At 39.7% G+C, this 15,041-nt stretch overlaps 1 protein-coding gene across 1 annotated transcript in view; it reads left to right on the plus strand.

Annotated features, from left to right (window-relative positions):
* Positions 1–15,041, plus strand: part of mtmr7b (myotubularin related protein 7b) — an 82,478-nt gene that overhangs the window by 26,735 nt on the left and 40,702 nt on the right. Inside the window, exons 4-6 of the mRNA XM_048598423.1 lie at positions 5,355–5,512; positions 8,100–8,228; positions 9,037–9,171. Of these exons, the coding sequence (XP_048454380.1) occupies positions 5,355–5,512; positions 8,100–8,228; positions 9,037–9,171 (422 nt within the window). The remainder of the gene's footprint in view (positions 1–5,354; positions 5,513–8,099; positions 8,229–9,036; positions 9,172–15,041) is intronic.

Here is a 15,041-nt window from a genome sequence, read left to right on the forward strand (position 1 = left end):
CACAGAGGATGGTGCGTGTATGGAATGAGCTGCCAAAGAGCTGGTGGAGGCTGGTACATCTACATTTAAGAGGCATCTGGAAGGAGGCATGAATAGGGAAGGGATTAGTGGGATTTGGGCCAAATGCTAGCAAATGGGACTAGATTAATTTTGAATATCTGGTTGGCATGGATGAGTTGGACCGAAGGGTCTGTTTCTGTGCTCTACATCTCTATGATTATATCTCTAAGCACTTGGATGAGCACCTAAAATGCCAGATAAAAACCGAAAGAACTGCAGGTGCTGTAAATCAGGAACAAAAACAAAGTTACCGGAAAAGCTCAGCAGGTCTGGCAGCATCTGTGAAGGAGAAAACAGAGTTATGTTTCGGGTCCAGTGACCCTTCCTCAGAACTGGTGGAAGGGTCTGAGGAAGGGTCACCGGACCCGAAATGTTAACTCTGTTTTTCCCTTCACAGATGCTGCCAGACCTGCTGACCTAAAATGCCAGAGTGTAGGGCTACTGACCAAATACAGATAAATGGAATTTGTGTAGTTTGGTGTTTGTTGGTTGGCACAGACATGGTGGGTCAAAGGGCCTATTTTAATGCTTAATGACTGTATGAACGTCTGTAGCCCATTTTATGTAGGTAGACCCAGAATGCTGCTAGGAAGAGAATTCAGGATTCTGATGCAGAAACACTGAATGAAGAGCTATATACTTCCAAGTCAGGATGGTGAATGTCTTGAAGGGAAACTTGTAGGTGGTAGTGTTCCCATATATCAGTTCCCTTGTCCTTCTAGATAGCCGTGGTCATGTATTTGAAGGTACTGTCTTATGAACCTTGGTGAAACCTGCAGTACATCTTGTAGATGGTATAAACTGATGCCACTGCAAGTAGATGCTGGAGAGGAAGGATGTTTTTGAATGGGATACCAATCAAGTGGGCTGCTTTGTTCTGGATATTGCCAAGCTTCTTCAGTGTTGTTAGAGCTGTAATCATCCAGGCAAGTGGAGAATATACCATCACAGTTCTGCCTTGTGCCTTATAAATGGTGGATAAGCTTTGGGGAGTCAGGAGCTGTAGTATTCCTAGCTTCTGACTTCTCCTTGTAGCCACTGTATTTATATGGCAAGTCCAGTTGAGTTTCTGGTCAGTGGTGACCCCGAAGGTGTTGATAGTGGGGGATTCAGTGATGGTTACACAATAGAATGCCAGTTGAAGGTTAGATTAACCCTAACCCATTTCTTATTGGAGATGGGTATTGCCTGGTGTCATCTGGTATGAATGTTATTTGCTGCTTCTCAGCCCAAACCTGGATATTGTCCAGATCCTGTTGCATTCGAACATAGATTTGCTGAGTATCTGAGGAATTGTGAATTGTGTTGAACATTATGCAATCATTGGTGAACATCTCTACTTCTGACTTCTGTGATAGAGTGAAGGTCATTATTGAGGCTCTTGAAGATAGTTCAGCCATGGATATTACCCTGAGTAACTACTGCAGAGATATCCAGAGCTGGGATGACTGACATCCAAGAACTACAACCAGAATTGTGCCAAAGAAGAGTCAGTAGATGTGGAACATTAACTCTGTTTCTCCCTCTCCACAGATGCTGCATACTTTCTGTTTTTTGTTTCAGATTTCCAGCATCCATAGTATTTTGCTTTTATGTATTGTTCAGGACTGATGGTAATGACAGAGTCAGGGATATGCCAGCCCATGAGGTTACAGATTGTGTTTGAACACTATTCTACTGTTGTTTCTGATGGTCCACAGTGCCTCCTGAATGCCCAGTCTTGGCCAAAAATGTTTGACAGCTCATCTTTTTTAGCGTGGTGATACCCTCCATCACATTGTATGGCACTATTCTCATTATGAAGATCTCCACAAGGACTGCACGGTGGTCACTGCTACTGATACCATCTGTTGCAGATTGGTGAGGAGGAAAACAAATAGATTGTTCCCTTCTTTTGGTTTCCTTAACAGAGTTAATGTTTTGACTCTGGTATGACTCTTTTTTACAATTCAGAAGAGTCATATCAGACTTGAAACATTAACTTGTTTTTCTCTTCACAGGTACTGCCAAACCTGTTGAGTTTCGCTAGCATAGAACATAGAACATAGAACATTACAGCGCAGTACAGGCCCTTCGGCCCTCGATGTTGCGCCGACCTGTGAAAACCAATCTGAAGCCCATCTAACCTAAACTATTCCATTATCATCCATATGTTTATCCAATGACCATTTAAATGCCCTTAAAGTGGGCGAGTCTACTATTTTTGCAGGCAGGGCATTCCACGCCCTTACTACTCTCTGAGTAAAGAACCTACCTCTGACATCTGTCCTATATCTATCACCCCTCAATTTAAAGCTATGTCCCCTCGTGCTAGCCATCACCATCCGAGGAAAAAGGCTCCCACTGTCCACCCTATCTAATCCTCTGATGATCTTGTATGTCTCTATCAAGTCACCTCTTAACCTTCTTCTCTCTAACGAAAACAGCCTCAAAACCCTCAGCCTTTCCTCATAAGACCTTCCCTCCATACCAGGCAACATCCTGGTAAATCTCATCTGCACCCTTTCCAATGCTTCCACATCCTTCCTATAATGCGGTGACCAGAACTGTACGCAATACTCCAAGTGCGGCCGCACCAGAGTTTTGTACAGCTGCAACATGACCTCATGGCTCCGAAACTCAATCCCTCTACCAATAAAACCTAACATACTGTACGCCTTCTTAACAACACTATCAACCTGGGTGGCAACTTTCAGTGATCTATGCACATGGACACCGAGATCTTTCTGCTCATCCACACTACCAAGAATCTTACCATTAGCCCAGTACTCTGTATTCCAGTTACTCCTTCCAAAGTGAATCACCTCACACTTTTCCGCATTAAACTCCATTTGCCACCTCTCAGCCCAGCTCTGCAGCTTATCTATGTCCCTCTGTAACCTACAACATCCTTCTGCACTATCCACAACTCCACCGACTTTGGTGTCATCCGCAAATTTACTAACCCATCCTTCTACACCCTCATCCAGGTCATTTATAAAAATGACAAACAGCAGTGGCCCCAAAACAGATCCTTGAGGTACACCACTAGTAACTGAACTCCAGGATGAACATTTCCCATCAACCACCACCCTCTGTCTTCTTACAGTTAGCCAATTTCTGATCCAAACCGCTAAATCACCCTCAATCCCATGCCTCCGTATTTTCTGCAATAGCCTACCATGGGGAACCTTATCAAACGCTTTACTGAAATCCAAATACACCACATCAACCGCTTTACCCTCATCCACCTGTTTGGTCACCTTCTCGAAGAACTCAATAAGGTTTGTGAGGCACGACCTACCCTTCACAAAACCGTGTTGACTATCCCTAATCAAATTATTCCTTTCTAGATGATTATAAATCCTATCTCTTATAATCCTTTCCAACACTTTACCCACAACCGAAGTAAGGCTCACTGGTCTATAATTACCAGGGTTGTCTCTACTCCCCTTCTTGAACAAGGGGACAACATTTGCTAGTCTCCAGTCTTCTGGCACTATTCCTGAAGACAATGACGACATAAAGATCAAAGCCAAAGGCTCTGCAATCTCCTCTCTAGCTTCCCAGAGAATCCTAGGATAAATCCTAGGATAAATCCCATCCGGCCCAGGGGACTTATCTATTTTCACACCTTCATTTTCTGTGTTTGTTTGAGATTTACAGCATCAGTAAAATTTTCCTGAATTAATTGGGTTCTTATGAGAATTGACTTCAATGTCTTACATGGCCATCATTCTGCTGATGTTTTAAATTCCATGTCATGATGGGATTTGAACCCACGTCCAGACTACATTCTAGTCCAGTGACATTACCAACACATCACCATCTCTTGATTATAACTCTCTCTAGTATTCCACCAGGAACATTGAGGCCCCTTTTCTCCGTGGAACCATTAATCAGTCTTTTTAGGTTCAGAATGATCTGTCATATTTCCAGCATTTTATACTTTTATATTTCAGGGATTTGAATATTTGCAGCATTTTTGTTCCTTTTCTTACACTTTTCAATGAATTGTAACTTGAAGACTGTAGTACTGAAAAATAATGTGAAAACAAAGCTAATAAAATCGCTTCATGTTTTCAAACACTTCTAAGATAGTTGTTTAACAGTGTCTTGAGGAATATTATTTTAATGATTGCATGACACTATAGTGGCTCACCACCATTTTCCCAAGGGCATTTTGGGATGAACAATAAATGAAGGCTTTGGCAGTGATGAACACATTCCATAAGTGAAAATAAGAAAAAGCTGTGTTTGCTGGTAGAGTCTTCATGTGTCTGTTTATAATTAGTATCATTGCTGCAATGTATGTAGGGGGCAGTGGATCCTTGTATTTAATGTGATAATCTAAATGTGATTCCAATGGAATACTAAGTACACAATTGAAACCTTTGTATTCATAGTCTGCAGAATGTGACCTTTATTTTATCTCTAGACAAATTGGAATGTTTGCTTAATGCTTAATGTCTTGCTTATTGAGCATCTTGCAAATCCCAATGTTTTCTATGTTCCTAGATCTTTTGATTGCATTGGAATCCTTTTGTATGCAGTAAGTTGGGAAAATAGAGTTGCATATATCAAAACAGGGCAATTGCACCATTGCTTACTATAAATAGAGCAAATTTCATGGCTACTATCAAGAAGTGCTGCATGTTTACTTGTATCAGTGTTATGATTGTAAGTCTGTGGACCTGTCTTATCTGGATGTGCACTGCAAACACAGTGTTCTTTGCAATGTGTTTCACATTTCTAAATCTGTATTCTGACTGATTTTAAGAAAATAAAGTTTCCCAAACATTGCATTTTTCTCTAATATCTTTCTTGTGTTAAAATGGTTCAGTACAACGCTGTACAATTCATTGGATTATGAGCCAACAAGGCAGCCCCACAGGCAAATTTCTAAATATGATAATGTCTCTAGGTTGGGTATGTTGATGTGATAAAGTAGTAAAGTTTCAAGACAAAGACATGACACAATGTTTCAAGCTTCAGCATGTTTGCTGATTATAGAACATATGCCATTGATAAGTATATACTTACAGACCTCCTTAGGTCATAATTGGTTTTGATCAATAGTTATGATACATGTAAGAGAAGATAAGGATGAGATCTTGCCTTGACAAGACTACTGCTTTTCCTTGTTACGTATTTTTCCTGTTAAAAAATGTTGTACTTTTTATAAACTACCATGCATTCATTATTGCAATTTTAGTTGGTCTAATGATTATGCTGAAAAGATAAAATTAAGGCAAACTAGATGAACAGTAGAAAATGAGTGTGTAGTAATTGTTCTGTCTTTGTGACAATTTTAGTAAAGTATGAAGAATTATATTGCTTCTCATTTAACCCGAAACAAGAAGGAAATGAAAGAGAACAAGGCTGGAATCTCACTGACCTCAAGGCTGAATACAACCGCATGGGTGTTCCTAATAACTTATGGCAAGTTTCACATGCAAATAGAGACTATGGGGTAAGTTTAGAAATAGAAATGATCACATATCTGACATGTTCTTACATTCTCACATTCCAGCTTCACTAGCTGGATGTTTCAAATAGTTTGGCTTATTAAATGTAGCCGCTTTACAGACCAAGCTTTAAATGAAGCTAGAAGCTGTTATTAGTTCAGTAGAATTAAATCTTATTGTGGAAAATCAACTACACTCTATCACTTAATGCCAGCTTTTAGTTTGATTTCTCTGAAATAGTTTAGATTTATCGAGTTGTATTAAAAAGATTCAAATATTGCAGTTACGCTAAAAAAAGACACTGTCAAAACTTTTCACCTTGCACTCATCAGGACAATTTGCTAGAATATTGTTAAAGTGGAAAACCAACATTTATACTGCATGACAGGAGAGTGATTGGTTGGCGTGGACTCTGATTTAGTAGAGGTGCCATCATGAAGATGCCATGATTGATGGCTAACTGTCAGGCTTTGTTGAAATTTTAAACTGGTAAGTTGACTGTGATTGATCAAAGCATTGCTGCCAGAAATGAACTACCTATTTTGTTGAGTTGAAACCAGTGATATATGTACATATTCTTAGTATCTGCAAAGAACAGGGCCTGCTTATGAACGTATGTAGCTTCCAGTATGTACAGGTGTGCCACGCCGCAAGGCAAGCTGACAATCCTAAACTTGTGATCAGTGCAAAATCACATCTAACATTGGACACTGTTGTAGATTTTGCAAGCATGGGCCGGTTAGGGAGATAAGTACCTTGTTTGTTTCAAATGATGCATGGCCTTGCCACTACTGGGATTAATCCAGCTGCAAGTGAGCCTGCAAACAAAAGGAAAAAGAATATATGGCCATTTGGCATGGGGTTGGGCTGGGGTGGGGGCTTGGTCAGAAGCAATAATTGTTGATTGAAGTCAGGTACATAAGGTAGGGAGTGGTGACAGAAAATCATATCCTTGCCTTGTTTTCAATCCCCGTAAACCCTGGTTATGTCAATGGCACTGGTCTAAGAATCATTCATGTCTGAGGACTAACTATGGTTAGTCTATTTATAACAGTAAAACATATAATATGTTATAAAACAAATGTTACAGGAGAGACAACAGGGTATGGAGCTGGAGGGAGACAGCAGGCCAGGTAGCATCAGAGGAGCAGGAAATTTGACGTTTTGGGTCTGCCGTGTTCCTCCAGGTCCACACTGTGTTATCCCTGAGTCCATCATCTGCAGTTCTTACTATCTCTGAGACTGTTACAGGAGAGAAACTGGTTTCAATATGTGTGCTGGCTGTGAACTAAACCAGACTAACTGGCAGATGGGTTTTCAACCTTGTATATTCAAACCACCTGAAGCCCTTATACCTGAAATATCTTAAAGACAAAGGCAAAGACAACCGGAGCAAACCCACGCAAACACGGGGAGAATGTGCAAATTCCACACAGACAGTCGCCTGAGGGTGGAATCGAACCCGGGTCCCTGGCGCTGTGAGGCAGTAGTGCTAACCACTGAGCCACTGTGCCACCGAATCAGAAGCTCTGGATTCAAATCCCACTCCAGGGACGATATCTTGTAACCTAACATGAGTAGTAGGGAAAAATGTGAGGGTCTGTAATAAAATATGTGATAACAGATCCCCTAAAACCAGTGGCTGAAAGAAATCCACACGAGAGCCCTCGAGATCTTTCTAAACAGTTTTCTTTAAGTTTACTCTTTCACTTCACCAATCTGGGTCAATCTTGAGGTTCAAATAAACAGCTCTAACTTTGATTCATAAGTTTAAGGCACCACCCAAATGTAATGATGTGGCCATCCTGTAATAACTATCCATTATTCACTATGTTCTGTTCTGAAGTTGAATGTTTTATCAGAATGTGCAACAAAAAACATTGTAGAGTTAGTTATAAATTGCCAGAAATTGAGTACAAGCAGACAAAAAGTTATTGTGAAATAATCTCCAAGGACCTGATTCTGGATGAAGGCCTGTTGAGGGGCATTGAACCACCTGATTGGCAAAAGATCCAATGTACCTTGGTCTTAAGAATCAGTTCAGGTATCTTGACATTTTTTCAGGTAGTGCTCGAAACACCTGTCAAACTTGGAAGATTCCTCCACTGTGTGTATTTTTCTTCATTTTGGGACATGGAACTCACTATTTTTTAAAAAGGTCAGAGCCAGAGAAAGACCTTTTAGGTTGGTACTAAATGTTCAATGAAATACATGATGTTAGGATATTGTATCCATTTATGCTGGAGAGATTAAAACAATATTCGGTTACTTCTGCACTCTTAATTTAGACTAGACTATTTAATGTGAGCATTTTGTGTTCAGTGTGGCACTGTTAACCACTATACACTTCGTAACATGATTTGCAAGTTAAAATGATTAATTTAAAATTTGTGTATCACTTTTACTTAGTACAAGAATATCAATGGCATCTGGTGATATTTGCAATTCTTTTAGCTGTTACTGATGCACTTATTCCTAAAGTGCTTTAAAACACTTTATCAAAAATGGATAATCATTTGATTATTTAGAGTTACAACAGTGGCATCATCTGCTTAATTTTTGTTCCTAGTTAAGTTATTTTCTCTATCACAGGTTTGTGACACATACCCTGCAGAGTTGTATGTACCAAAGTCAGTTTCTACACCACTTATAGTGGGCAGTTCCAAATTCAGGAGCAGAGGTCGCTTTCCTGTTCTCTGTTATTTCCGCCAGGATAACAACGTATGTACAATCACTCAAAATTTTAATTTTTGAAAACAATTATACTGTTTTTGTTCAAATAACACTTTTATCTGCGTATTACATGCTGGAAACTCTTGAATAATGTTGAGCATTTTAACACGGTTGTGTATAAGCATTGGGAGTAAAGACAAGGATTGGCAGTACATGCTTAATGCAAAATATTGAAGGGAGTGCTGAATTGAGACATATGGAACGCTAAAAACCTACTGTAACTGCTGGTAGATAGTTATGAGTCTTCTAAATGAATCCATAGAATGCAAGAGTAAAGAAATAAAAATTGCATGTGATATTGGTTAGACCACAGTTGATGCTTTGGATACCTATGATAGAAAGGATTTTAATGACATAAGGAGCGTACAACACAATGTATGCACAATGGGCCAAATGACATTCAAACGTAAGTATCTGTGTCCATTTATCAGTTATATAGAACCAATTTTCACAAGTGGCAATTTAGTTTGTTATGCATGACTGTTTAATTGGATCAAAATGTAAAGATCAGGATGTTCCTGTTCATTGGTCATTGCTGAGACCATTTTTGAGCTGCCTGCTGAAATGTGTACAAGGGTACACAGATTAATGTGCTTCTTCTTTCCTTCCCATACTTAGAAGACATTTCGATAATTACAGGATGACCCCAAAGTAAAGTATATTTTTGGTGATAATTTGTATATGGAAAATTATTTCATTTTTCAATTTGAGGAAAGATGAAAAATTTTGAATAAAAGAAGTTTAATAATTTATTGTGAAACAAATTCCTCTGGTTTTTCTTCCTTTCTCTGTCCAGGCTGCTATTTGTAGAAGCAGTCAACCTCTATCAGGTTTCAGTGCTCGGTGCCTTGAAGATGAGCAGATGCTTCAGGCCATCAGGAAGTCAAATCCAGGAAGTGATTTCTTATATGTTGTTGATACTCGGCCAAAGGTAAACAATCATTATTGTCACAGCAAAGCAATCTGTCACTAATTTTGTGCTATAATCGTTTCCTAACATAATTCACTTGTTTGAGGAAGTAAGTCCCAAATCTTGCAGATGAAGAAAATCCCAAATATTTTCTTAACCTGTCTGGAGTTATCAGATCCCTGATCTGGCTTGGTAGGTACTATCCAATTGCCTTCGGCTGTTCTGAGTGAGGAAGGGAAAAGTGACCAGGACCACTACCAATTGTACTTTCTCTGTGACTTAATATAACTGTGTGTATAATCAATATCCACAGAACCTGATCAGGAAGCTAGATCAGACCATTTATTAAAATATAATTGAATTCATGGAGCTTATGAGTAACCGATCATTAGAAAGAGGATTGTAAATTCAGAATTGCTTTATTTGTCAATAACGTTCTATAAATAACTCACTACTGCATTTTATAGCAAAACAAAAGCTATTTTGCACCCAGAGGGGGAACAAAGCTGTAAAAATAAATAGTAATTTGATATGAATCTACTGGGCATAAAGGGGCTCCATTTTGAGGTCTATGACATCAGTTGGACCTGTATGTTGTCTTTGGCAAATTTACTGGTTTTTCCTTCTGGGAATGTTTCATTTTTGCTCATGTAAACATTTCCACAATTTTGTTTCTATTTTCAAGTGTATTTTTAACTTCACAGAAATGAATAAACCAATACGTTTGAAATATCCCATAGGTATCAACAGGGAGGCAGCAGCAGCATTTATAGATCAATGCCTAATAATTTAAACTGTATGTCAGAGGAACATAATGGACCAGATCAATTATGAGCTGTGCCTAACAAACAATTTAGTGATATTATGATCATATATTTACATTGATACAAATAATTTTGACCCGGCTGGTTCTCATGATGTTAAAATAATGGAAGGAAGAATTTCCATTCATGGAACATCTTTCACCTCCCCATGACATTCCAAATATTTCACAGGCAAGAATGTATGTTTAAATTGCAACCATTACTTTAATGTAGGAAATGTGGTGACAAATGTGGCCAAGTCCCACAAGCCACAGGGAAATAAACTGTCAGTTAATTTGTGTCAGCAATATCGGGAGTTCTTCTTTGAATAGTACAATGGAATCTTCTTTATCTGCTATACATGATTGTCAGACCCTTGCTTTAGCATTATCTATGAAAGATACTGAATAGCTCCTCTGATGATGCAGTACTGTACTTGTAACACTTTGAGGTGTTAGGTTATATAATTGTTTCTGAAATGTGGTTTGAACTCACAACTTTGTGTCTTAGAGATGAGATTATTTCCACGGCTGACATTTGCTTTATTCAATATATTGCATACTGTAGTTAATAGGTCAGACGTTGATTCAAGGTGGAGATGTTATTGTAGTTGGTATTAGTTGCCTCAGTGCAGTATGAGTGGAGAGATGAACTAAGCGCTTATTTATGTCAGATGAAATTTGAAAAAAAAACATGCCTGTGAAAGTTTTCAAATGCTATTGGTGTTGCAGACCATTCCCAAAGGCTCCTGATGGTGATATTCTGCTGTCAAAATTCTTATTTCACTATTTCAAGAGGCTATGGTTTCTGCTGAGTTCAAACCCATTGCCAGGAGTCAAAGAGGAGAAATTTGTCTTGGGCTGCAGCACAAAACAACTGATAATTGAATAAATATCTTGCACACTTCACTCAATCTTCATTGAAAAACAGAAACAGGAGCAGAAGTAGGCCATTTGGCCCATCAGGCCTGCTCTGCCATTCAACATGATCGCAGCTCCTGCTCTCTCCCCATATCTTTTTGCTTTCAGACATCTATCTTATTTCTTACTTCAATATACTCTTTGACTTTGCCTCCACCATCTTCTGTGGTAAAGAATTCCACAAGATCACCATGCCCTGCGTGAAAAATAAGTATCCTCATATCAGTCTGAAATGATCTATTGTGTATCCTGAGACCATTATCCCTGCTCTGAATCTCCAGGAGAAGCAGCACCCAACACTCAGACTTAAACTTCCACTGAATAAAAGCTTTGTTGACCCAATCTCTGAAACCTCCATCCTAGCAATCAGTCTGGTGAACCCTTTGCCACATGCCTCTTTGCCAAGTGTATCTTTTCTTAGATTAAGGAGACCAAATTTTGTCCACCATTCTCCAGGTGTGGTCTCACTAAAGCCTTGTACAACTGCAGTAAGACTTCCTTGCTCTTGCATCTGTTTTTTCCAAGCAAAGTGGATGACTTCACATTTATCCACATGATGCTGCATCTGTCATGTATTTGCTCACTCAGTCAGCTTGTCTAAATTACCCTGAAACCTCTTTACGCCCTCCTCACTGCTCACACTTCCAACTGGTTTTGTGTCTTCAACAAACTTAGAAACGTTGATTCCCTCAACCAAGTTTTTGCTATATATTGTGAATAAATGGGACTCGAACTTTGATGCCTGCGGTACCCCACCCATTGCCACCTTCCACACTGAAAATGACCTTTTTGTTCCTACTCGATAACCTGTCTGATAGCCAATTCTCAATCCATACTAATATATTACTTCCAATCCCTTATGCTTTGATTTTGCACAACAGTCTCTTATGTGGAATTTTATCAAACGCTTTCATAAAATCCAAATCCAAATTCACCACGCCCTGTGGTTCTCCCTCATCTAATCTGTTGGAAATATTCTCAAAAACATCCAGGAGGTCTATCAAACCCAATTTCCCTTCCATAAATCCATGTTGACTTTGTGTAATACCACTGGAATTTTTTAGGTGTCCTGATATTGCAAATTTTTATAATAGATTCCAGCATTTTCCCTGTTTCTTGATGTTAAGCTAAGTAGTCTGTCATTACAGATTTTCTCCTTTTTTAAACAGTGGTATTACATTTACCATTCTTCAGTCCACATGCTATTTCAGACTCAGTGGAATTTTGAAAGTTAACTACCGACATATCCACTATTTCTATGGCTGCTACCTTAGCACCCTGGGATGAAGATTATCAGGCCCTGGGATTTATCAGATTTCAGTCCCATTAATATTTCCAGTACTCTTTTTTTACTAATACTAATTTCCTTCAATTCTTCCTTCCCAAAAATCTCATGCTTCCCTAGCAATTCTTAGCGGGTTTTTTATGTCTTCTATAATGACAGAACAAAAGTAATAATTTAATTACTCTGTCATTTACTTGTTCACCATTATCAGTTGTCCTGTTGTGGACTGTATGGAGCCTTAACTACTCTTTCTTCTTACATTCTTATAGAAGTTCTTGCCTTCCACTTTTATGTTCCCTGAAAGTTTACTATCATTTTATTTTGTCCTCTTCCTCAACCTCTTGGTCCCCTGCTGAATTCTAAATGCTGTCCATCCTCAGGCTTGTTAATTTTTTGAGCCACTTTATGCGACTCATCTTTGGGTCTATTACTGTCCTTAATTTATTTTGTGAGCCATGGTTGGGCCACTTTTCCTGTTGTGTTCTTTCACCTGAAATTATTGTATAACTGTTGCAATACATGCATTTGTTCCTGAAGTAACTTTTAATGAAGTCTTTTGTCGCCAACTCTCCCCTTGTACCTTTTGTAGTTTCCTTTGTTTAGATTTGGGATCCTAGTTTTAGATTGGCTTACATCACCTTTCTACCTTAATGAAGAATTGTGTTTATGGTCATTTTTTTCTCAAGACCCTCTCCCGACAAGGTTATTAATCCTGGCCTGACACAGTGGCCTCCCAGTGTGGCATCCTCCCAGCCTCCCACAGCGCCCTTCCGGCGTTGGCGTGGTGACCTCCCGGCCTGGTGCAGCAGCCTCCCGGTGTTGGCATGGCAACCTCCCGACCTGATGCAGCAGCCTCCCGGCGTTGGCATGGCAACCTCCCAGCCTGGTGCAGCAGCCTCTCGGCGTTGGCGTGTTGATCTCCTGGCCTGATGCAGCTGCCTCCCGGCATTGGCATCGTGACCTCCCCCGGCCTGGTGCAGTGGCCTTCTCCCATGGGGCCTTCTGGCGTGGTATGGTGATGTTAAGGTTTCCTGCAGTGACCTCCTGGCATGGCGTGTTGCCAGTGCGGTATGGAGCCAGGGCCCGGTGTGGACTGGAAGCTAAGTGCCAACATTGTCTGCTGTACTGAACTGTTTTCTGTAATGTTGGACATTTTATTTCAGTAACAAATCTTATAACGAAAGAAGGTGTGCCTAGGTACTTTTGCATCTAAGTCGGGGCTGTAATTAGTAACGTATAAACTTTTCACTGTCCTCATTGAGTATATGTGATAATAAAAGCTATTCTATTCTGTTTATTCTATTCTATCTAATTAACCCCTTCTCATTGTGCAAGACAAAATCTAGGAAAGCCTTCCTTTAACTTGGTTCCTCAAAGTATTAGTCTAAAATTCCGTCTTGTACACACTCTAGGAATTCATTTGCCATACTATTAGTGCAAATGTGGTTTGTTTAGTCAGTGTACAGATTAAAATTATCTATGATTACCCTTGCTGCATGTGTCTCTACTTTCCTGTTTAATGCCATCCACTACTTCAGCACGACTGTTTGGAGGCTTATAGGCAACTGTTACTAATGTTTTCTACCCCTTATACTTCTTATTTCTACCCAGGCTGATTCTACATCTAGATTTTCTGTGCCAAAATCCTTTCTCACTTTTACTGATGTCATCTTTCAGTAACAATGCCAGTCCACCCATTTAGCCTATTTTCCATTTAGCCTATTCTTCCTAAAGATTGAATTCCCATGGATATTTTTTCACAGCCTTGGTCACCCTGTAGCCATGTCTCAACAATCATAATCGTATTGTACCTATGTAAAGTTATTTCAGGAGTTAATTCACCTACCTTATATCAAATGCTCAATGCAAATGCACCTTTAGACTTGTCTTTTTGACAACTTTGCACTTCTTTTTTACTTCAGCTCTAGTTGCTGCGACCCTTTGTTTCCTCTGCCTCCCACTTTGGTTTTTACTTTTCTATCATTTCCTACTCTGGTTTCCATTCCCATTGTACTAACAAATGCTCTTGAAAGGGTATTGCTCCTAGTCCTGCTGCGGTATAGCCAATCCAACTTGTATGGGTCTCATCTTCTCCAGAATAGATCCCAGTGCCCCCTACACCATTGTCCAACTATGCATTCATTTGATTTGTTCTATTTCTGACCTTCTTAGCACATGGCACTGGGAATAATCCTGAGATTATGACCTTTGAAGGCCTACTTCTTATTTCATAGCTCCTTATATTCTGCTTGCAGGACCTCATCTGTCTTTTTACCTCTGTAGTAGGTACTGACATGGACCGGGACCTCTGTCTGTTTTCCCTGCCATTTCAGAATATCATGCAGCCCTACAATGATATCCTTAACCCTAGCACTAGGGAGTCAACATACCAATTTGATGCTATGCACCTGTTCTTGCTGCTTTCCCCTGAGAAATTATCTATCCCAGCAATTTCCAAAATCGAAAATCTATATCCTGCCTTGTGCTTTTACTCTGTCTACTGGTCACCCATTTTCTTTCTGCCTGTGCAGTCTTAACCTGCAGTGTGACCACCTCACTGTACGTGCTATTCATGAAGATCTCAGTCTTGTGAATACTTCAAAATGATTCCAACTGCTGCCCTGAGTCTGAAACGTGGATTTCCAGTAGATACAGCTGGATACACTTCCTGTGCATGTTGTCAGCCTGGACACTGGAAATGTCTCTGAATTCTCCGCTTGCATAGGAGGAACATGCCACTAGTCCAAACTGCCATGCTCTGACTTATCCTTAAATTATTCCCTTTTGTTTACTTCCTCTAGTTTAAACAATATTACATATGTATCAGGGACCTTTATCTTACTCCTTGTCATGGGGTCCTAGCCTGCTCTTCTCTGGTTCAGT

This window comes from Rhincodon typus, chromosome 1, assembly GCF_021869965.1.
Source record: "Rhincodon typus isolate 14 chromosome 1, sRhiTyp1.1, whole genome shotgun sequence".
Classification (NCBI taxonomy): Eukaryota; Metazoa; Chordata; class Chondrichthyes; order Orectolobiformes; family Rhincodontidae; genus Rhincodon; species Rhincodon typus.